Source organism: Dipteris shenzhenensis, chromosome 9, assembly GCF_047967505.1.
Source record: "Dipteris shenzhenensis isolate YYH24624 ecotype China chromosome 9, Dip_SZ_1.0, whole genome shotgun sequence".
Lineage (NCBI taxonomy): Eukaryota > Viridiplantae > Streptophyta > Polypodiopsida > Gleicheniales > Dipteridaceae > Dipteris > Dipteris shenzhenensis.
In genome coordinates this window covers 41,846,308-41,854,970 of record NC_141604.1, presented here as the reverse complement: position 1 = coordinate 41,854,970, position 8,663 = coordinate 41,846,308, and the positions used below count along the sequence as shown (strand labels likewise).

The window sequence follows — 8,663 nt, the reverse complement described above, 5'->3', positions numbered from 1 at the left end:
TATCCACCACCTATCCACTGCTACCTTATTAAACATATGGGTGGCCTCGCGGATTTTCTAATTTCACAAATGGCGAAGGCCTCGTCCCATTTATGTAACCAGGTCTCTATGATATCGAAATAACAGTCAGACATCCGACTAGAATACTTTTCTAGCCTATAATTGGCAATATTAGGCACCTTAGCCCTCCTAGGCTCGACCGTATGAACACTAAATTCAGGCTCCATTGGAGCTTTACCCTTCTCTTCACACGATGGTCTGGCAGACATATCATGAACCATTGTTCTGAGCTTGGATTGCCCTATATTTGCTTGCAATTGTTGAGATAAAATCTGTTGCAAGGCATCCTCCAATAATGCAATTCTACCAAATAGTGTATGGCATGCTGGGCGCAACACCTGCGGGGTCGGTCGGAATCCTGACTCTACTTCTTCAACTTTCATTTAAGTCGATTGGGATTTCTCTTTTTTCTTTTTTTTCTTTTTTTCTTTTTTTAAAAAATAAACACTGCCTAAAACTGTATTTACAAACTGCTTTTCAATCTCACAACCACAAAAGGTGTCTAAATAGGCGTAACCATCAACTGAAAATAGCATATCTTTTCCCTATACTAGGGAAATATCTGCAATCTCAAATACCGAGGGCAAATAAACTAGCATATACCACAACAAATTTTAACAAGCATAGAAAGCTCCCTAGTCATATTTCTGCTGCATGAAGAGATCAACTTGTCCCTGGAAGCCACTCCATCTCTCAATCGAACTCCTTGAGCGAATTCATGCATATGAGCAGACCCACGAGTGCAGCCTCTTCTCTAGTTTAATTATGTGACATCGATCTGGCTTCTGTTGACCAGGCAGGTCTTCATGAGCATAGTCGTTAATCTTTATTAACGACTAAATGTAACCAAGCTTCCCCAATAGCAGTTCATAGCAACGTACGTAGCTCTGCTAGCTACCGAGCCCACAACTTGCAAAATCAACAGTACTATCGTATCCACGGTTCCAACACCCTACCACACCATACGACGTTGTGGCTCCAACTTTTGTCATTAACCAAAATACCACCCGCCAAGCATGACGCCAATCAAATAGACCGGCACCTCCCAGGCAATAGATGAAGGATCGCTAGTTATCACACCCAACTCCTGCGATGCCAAGGAGCCCTGAAGGCAGCAATCCAAGACCCTTCGTGTGCGCCGCTCAAATGTCCTGTGCCCCAACGCAAACAAACCAGATGACAAGGTTTACATTCGTTATAGATTATTTCCTTGCGTAGCGTTAGCTGGACCAGGAACGTAACGATCCTCTTTTCTCATCACTCAATCAAGAAACGCGACGCCTATCCTAGCGCAATCCTTTCGTGATCTGAATTCCCCCCTTTCACAAGTTTAATTGTCGACTCCCCAAATCGTTACCTAGTTTTTACGCTTTGATACCAAATGATATGACTAAACCATTAACTTCAAACTTTTCCTGCAAATCACGGCCCGTGCATAGGCACAACTATGCTCCACCCAACCAACCCCTACTGTAGCAAGCTCCAAAAGATACGTGAGTAGAAAAGACCTGCATGCTACACATAAAGCCCACATATCCCTAGATGGATCTAGTCTGCCAAATGTCATCATTTGAGGGCATCTCCTAAATGCATCATTTACCCCTCTCTTGGGATATCATTGAAATCATTTGCCCCTTGGCACATTTAATCCATTTAGACCCCTTAGCCTGATCCACCTAGTCTTGTGCCATGTCACCCTCACCAAGGACCTTGACCTTGATCCCTTTTGATCATTTAAGTGAAGCCCAAACAAATATAATACAAACATTGATCCTTTAAAGGAAAATGTCCACTGACCCTTCCAAGGTCATGTTACCTCAACTTGAGTGTAACAATGTGCATAGGATTTGTAGAAGATAACCAGCCGGCATGTAAAGTCCTGTCACAAGAACTCACATGTGTGGTCAGTAAACATATGATCATAAGAAAAGTAAATGGAAATAGGATATCCAATAATAATCCATAAATGTGGTCTCAGAAAAAGTGTAGGTCTGTTAAATTGCAAGCAAAAGAATAGCACTTGCCACTAAGCAAAACAACTAGTTTGTTAAGTAGCTTTAATGTATCGAGAATAGAAATCAGCAATGCAATACGATACATTCGTAGTACGTATATTACGAAGATGCAGTACATTATCACAAAAAGGGCATCTGTCTCTCATTGGAGATGATAAATTGAGTAGTCATTAAATATGCGACTTCCATCTATAGCAAAAAGTAACTACAAATGTTCTGTTCTAGTTGCTTAATTGAACTCCCACAATCATTCTCCAATATAAAAGAAAGGAGTCTTTATACACTACCTAGGATTCCTTATTACTCACATTGACAAATGTAGAAAAGAATATGACACAATCTTAGTTACACTTCAAAGTAACTCATTAGATGCTGAGGTAACTACTAGTGCACACAAAGTTACCAAAAAGAAGCAAAACCCTTCTGTGGTGTGCATGCCTAATAATAGATGCAAGAACATAATAAATAATAGGCGTGTGAAGGCATACAATAGACTCAACATCATAGAATAATAGGTGTGTGAAGACAAACCAACCTTCAAAAGAACATATATATATGACTGCACATTAAAGGCCATAGCCAGGCATCTTTGCTTCGTAAGGGGCAACCAAACGTATCAACCATGCTACAATTCATAGAGGCTTTCAAAATTTTAAAAACTCTGCACATTGAAATGTACCTCTAGACAGAAATGGGTAATTTCTCAAACTCTACTCCCTTCAACTCTAATTTGATACCGGATCTAACACCAAGGTTACCTGCGGCACATATCCCCCTTCCTTCATTGTTCTTCTTAATCTACTTAACTTCGCATAGATCTTATTACTATCTTGATGAGTTTTGTCTCCCACAATGAATTCGTGCACAGTGTTCTTAGACTCAACCCAGGCCTTCCCAGGTTTCTTCCATGCACCAGCACATTTTCTCATCTCTTGTAATTTCTGGACGTCCTCCCACATTTGCTGGTCTGCACAGATATTTGACATGAGAGTATACCCAGTGGCACTGTCTGGAACCAGGTGGACAGCTTGATTCAAGCATTCTCTTCCTAGCTCCAGGTTGCCATATCTTCTACAGGAAGTAAGCAAAGATCTCCATAAAGAGACATTGGCTAAGGCCGGGGTTGTTTGCAGCAACTCCTCTGCCTCGTTCATGCATCCTACACATCCAAGAAGGCCAACCATGCAGTTGATGTGCTCAAGGCTGGGCACAATCCCATGCTCTTCTTTCAGTGATTTAAAGTATTGATGGCCTTCCTCCACTTTGCCCATGTGACTGCAGGCAGCAAGAATGCTGGTGTGCGTTCTATCATCTGGCTTCAGACCTTCTCGTTGCATGTCCTCAAAGCATTGTCTTGCCAAAGTGTAATTGCCATGCTGAGCATATCCTGCAATCAATGCATTCCACGGCACCACATTTTGTCTTGGCAATTCCAGGAACACTTTATGAGCCTCCTCCAAGCTCCCACATTTGGCATACATGTCAAGCAGGCTGCTCCCAAGAATTACATCCAAGTCCAGTCCACTTCTGATAACTTCGTTATGTATCAGCCTACCCTGCTCCAAGGCTCCTATGCTGCCACATGCATTCAAAACACATGAATGTGTGACTTTGTTTGGCTGTACACCCTCCGATTGCATCTTTTGGAACAGTTCAAGCGCACACAGAACATTAACATCATGCTGTGCATAACCTGCAATCATTGCATTCCAGGAGACCACATCTCGATCTGGCAGTTCATTGAACACTATGTGCCCCTCCTCTAGGCTTCCACATTTAGCATACATATCTATGAGAGTGTTCCCAATAACCAAATCCATTTCAAATCCATATTTTAGAAGCTGCTCATGTATCTGCCTACCCTGCCCAATCTCTCCTAGGGTGCCACACACTTTCAAGATGCATGAGTACAAAACCTTGTGTGGATTTATGCCCTCCTGCTGCATCTTTTCAAAAAGTTCAAGGGCAATATAACCATCCCCACACTGGGCATGTCCTGTGATCATCGCACTCCATGATACCACATTTCGACTTGGCATTCCATCAAACACTTTACAAGCCTCCTCTAGGCTCCCACATTTGGCATACATGTCTATTAGAGTGTTCCCGATGATCACATCCGCATCAAGTGCACTTTTGGAGATTTGTTCATGCACAAGCCTGCCCTGCTCTATGGCTCCTAAGCTGCCACACACTTTTGCGACGTTAGAAAATGTGACTTTGTCTGGCTTTGTACCCTCGTGTTGCATTTTTTCAAAAAGATCAAGAGCAAGAAGACCCTTCTTATGCTGGGCATATCCAGCAATCATTACATTCCATGACACCACATTGCGATACGGCAATTCATCAAAGACAGTGCGGCCTTCTTCCAGGCTTCCACATTTGGCATACATGTCAACAAGAGTGCTCCAAATAATTGCATCTAATTCCAGCCCACTCCCGATTAACTGATTATGTATTGATCTACCCTTTTCAATGGCACGCATACTACCACAGGCTTTCAACATGCATGAAAATGTAACTTTGTTTGGTTTTATGTCCTCGTTTTGCATCTCTTCGAAGAGTTCAAAAGCCAGACACCCGTTGCCATGCTGAGTGTATCCTGCAATCATTGCATTCCATGACACTGCATTTCGATGCGGCAGTGTGTCAAACACCTTGTGACCCTCCTCCAGACTGCCACATTTGGCATACATGTCAACAAGTGTGCTCCCAATAACTACTCCTGATTCAAGCCCGCTTCTGATGATCTGTTCATGTACCAGCCTTCCTGGCTGAATGGTTCCTACGATGCCACAGGCTTTCAAAGTACCCAGAAATGTGAATGTATCTGGCTGGAAACCCCTGTCCTGCATTTTGCAATAGAGTTCCACAGCCGTCTCACTATCGCCAAGTTCAGCATGTGCTGAAATAATGGCATTCCACGTATATGAAGTTGGTTTTGAGATCTTGCAAAACACCTCTTTTGCTTCAAGCAAGCTTCCACATAAGGCAAACAGGCGGATAAGGTGATCTCCCAAATAAGCGATTGAATCGAGTCCAATACTGATCATGAGAGAATACACTTGCCTGCCAGCTATCAGGTCTTTTGTTTTAGTACATCCTTGCAGAAGGTCATATACCAAGTCCCTGGATATGTGCGACCCTCCCTGACGCATGAGGCCTAGGGTGTGAATTGCCACGTCCAACCCTTCCTTCTGACATAACTTTCTGAGATCTTCAACAGAAACAAAAGGGTGACCATTACCAGCCACCCTGGCGGTGCAAGTATATCAAGACAATGACAGAATATGTTTGCAAAATCTAATAATCTATAAAGGAAAAAAAGGTGACACAAGTAACGGATTTGCTTGGCGAATAGCTGCAGAGTCGCATTACGGGTCATATAAAACAATACCTAGCAGATTCCGCAACTTTACTCTCCTGAATTCCACCAACGTCTAGGAGATGCTGTGGGCTTGCAGTGGAAATCATGTGCGCTTTAGGCTGGCTCGAGCTTACTACGTCTCCTTCATTCAGACTACAAGCACCGAGTAGGCCCTCCTTCGTTGAGACGTCTAAATATTCCCAAGTTTTCTGTAGGGCATCCTTTAACAGCTCAGAGGCTAAGCTACCAAAGCGCTAATGATTTACGATATGGAACGACACTTCCTTTTCTTAGCAAACGAGCTCACCTTTATACACCGGTTGCTCCAACACTGCAGATGGTTTAGGAAAAGCTCCCACCATAACAGTTCTTGCTTGCTCAATCCGGCTGTTACTACTGGCCTCATTCCCAAGCACCTGTGCATGTCTGAGTGTTAAAAGAGAAATGGAAAGGATGTTCCAACTGTTGGGCAATCACTAACGAGAATCAGTACAATTACTAAACAGGCAATCCTCAACATCTGAGAGTCTGTTCCAAACCACAGTCGTGTACCATGTCATTCTTCCAGCTCCAGCAACCTGCAGCGAAAGCATCACGGATGGAACAGATGCCCACAAAAATTGGAGAAAGGGAACAGGAGGAGGTCTGGGCTGATAAGAGAAGATCTAACGATGTGGTTCCTCGACAGCTCGATTTTCGCTCCATAACTCGATTCGATTTGGTTGCTCCGTAGCCTTTATTGCTGCATTTTTCTTCTCGACAACCTGAACCCTCATCCATAGCTTGATTTTCATCGCTGTTGGTGAACAACCCATAGCTTCAATTCTCACCGCCATGGGTCTCTCTCTTTCTCTCAAATTTCCTTCGACATATACAATCAATAATCCTCATGCCCGGACTTTCAACATCGAATGTTGCCCACAAGACTGAGTGAGCTACACAAATGAAAACATGCACAACAGAATCTTGCTTTACACCAGCGCCCAAGTTGGTATTTCCATGCCCATCGTTTTTGAAATTCTCACAGCAATTAAAAACTTTCATTGTGCAATTTAATTGATGGCATGGTGATTTCATTGTGCAATTTACCTCACCTTGCCATCCGAGAGCCGGTGTGTAATGGGTGTGCCCATGCCAGACAGTGCCACGAAGTTTTTGGCGCTCGTGACGGTGTGTCTCTACCCTTATATACAAGCTTAGAGAGCATTCCCGTGCGAGCGTCAGTGCCAAAAAATGCTAGGAATCGGGCGAATTGCCAAGCGCCTGCACCGTTCCCGCCTTCGATGCCACGCCCATTCCTAGCGTCTCAACGCCCCACTGGAGACGGGATTTGGCACTCTCCAGTTAGGCATTAGATCGTCCACTACCTTCTAGATGCGTCAGAGTGACTATGCCAGCATAATGCATTTTTTGATTTGGTACGGTCCCAATGTTGTAAACTTTGCTTCATTCCTCCCAATGAAGCACCATGCAATTATGAGCATGCTATCTTTTAGGGCTCATTTCTTGATGTGGTGATCATGCCATGCCTACCTTTTTTGTTGGATTACACCTTGCATCCAGTCTATCCTCAGCTTGATTTTATTAATTGTGATCAATTTGTCTAGTCCCTTCAGGATAGCTTCCTCTTGGCCATTCACCACCCTTAGGCTTGATGCAAAGGGTTTTATTGGTATGTCTGATTTAAGGCCAAAGGCCAAGTGGAATGAGGTATGCATCGTTGTGACCTTGAATGTCATTTGCTAGGCCCAGAGTGCCTTTTGTAATTGGTGATCCCAATCATTTAAGTGCTCATTCACTGCCTCGTGGAGGATCATCTTCAAAACCTTGTTTGTTGCTTTAGCCTAACCTATTCACATGTGGATAGTATGTTGTTAATTTATTGTTCTGAATGATAACTCCATCGTTATATTAATTATTGAATTGATGAAGTAAACACCTTAGTTGGACATGATCTCAATGGGACACCTAAATCGATATATGAGTTATCATACAAGAGTCATGTTGTGCTGCTAAGTATGTTGTCCTTGAGGGCTTTCACTTCAGCCCCACTCGATGACATAGTCAATAAACCACCATAATGTATCATACAAGAGTCATGTTGTGCTGCTAAGTATGTTGTCCTTGAAGGCTTTCACTTCGGCCCCACTCGATGACATAGTCAATAAACCACCATAATGTCTTACCATGTTCAAAAAACCAATGAAGTTCAAACCCCACTTCTATAATGGATCCAAGTAGGTAGGCCAGTTACAACGACATTTGATCTTGGAAGGTTGGCCATTTGATTCTTTAACATGCATCATAGTTTTTGCAATGCTACCACATTAGTGTAGATAGTGCTCTGCCATAATCCCACACTCAAGATCTTTTGAAACGTGACCTCAGTGGAGAAGAGACCACCCCTTTTATTGGCTTTTGCCATGATGATTGCTCTTTCGAGCAAGGCACATGGCCCTAGAGAACCACATCCCTCCCTTTTTTGTACAAGTAGCCACCTATGAGCAAGTAATTCCATGATTTGCACCACACCCGCTTGTGGTGCACCGCCATATTTGTCTCATGCTGCATTCCATAGCATGTGGAGTTTCTTTTTCCACAATGTAGGCCTTCTGTAGCATGTCGAGTTGCTTTTTTAAAAATCTACATTTTCTTTTTTAAAATCCCTTGCTACAAGACTAGTAAGCTAGTTGGAGCACATTTTTTGGAAGCTAAGGATGGCTTCCTCTAGTGATGGCTGCCCTAGCAATGCAGCTCAAATAAGGTTTCTCTGTCTTCTCCTCCTGAAGCTCTCATGGCTCGTCCCCTCAGCCCGTGTCCCATCAGTCTTGTTCCTGTCAATCTGGAGTCTAATCAGATATACATCAACAGTGCTTCGGATACCGTCATGCAAGATCTAGCTCATTATAAGCGCGATACTCCCCTTCACCCTTCACCTAGATGAAAGCAATATTCTACAACTCAAACAAGGTGGCAGAGAGATGGACGCTCTACGTAAGCTTCTCTCCGAGTTCAAAACCTCTCCGACTAGTAATTTTTTCATTATTAGCTGGAGCAAAGACAAACTTCTCTTTGTCTCCTTTGCTACAAAGGATCCTCGATCCCAATGGAGCCCCCAAGTCCACAGTGCACCGGGTCCCAAAAGGGAACCCCATGCCAGAGCTGCCGAAGAGCACCTATGCTAGTGCTGTCAGTGGAGGACGCAGAAGCCTTTTCAAGGC

The 8,663-nt window shown here is 43.5% G+C and overlaps 1 protein-coding gene across 6 annotated transcripts; it reads right to left on the bottom strand.

Annotated features, from left to right (window-relative positions):
* Nucleotides 1-2,699: 2,699 nt before the first annotated feature.
* On the bottom strand, nt 2,700-6,901 carry LOC147898651 (pentatricopeptide repeat-containing protein At2g33680-like). 6 transcript variants are annotated; one of them, XM_087379505.1, is made up of 5 exons: nt 6,532-6,901; nt 5,995-6,377; nt 5,750-5,858; nt 5,473-5,651; nt 2,700-5,330 (listed from the first exon to the last, which is right to left on the bottom strand). In XM_087379505.1, the coding sequence occupies exons 2-5, from the start codon at nt 6,033-6,035 to the stop codon at nt 2,801-2,803; spliced, it is 2,859 nt and encodes a 952-aa protein (XP_087235631.1). In that variant the 5' UTR covers nt 6,036-6,377; nt 6,532-6,901; the 3' UTR covers nt 2,700-2,800. The 6 variants fall into 6 exon arrangements, with proteins under 6 accessions (XP_087235631.1, XP_087235630.1, XP_087235634.1 ...); XM_087379504.1 differs by having other exon boundaries at nt 6,537-6,901; XM_087379508.1 differs by having other exon boundaries at nt 2,700-5,285; nt 6,537-6,901.
* Between the last annotated feature and the right edge of the window lie 1,762 nt (nt 6,902-8,663).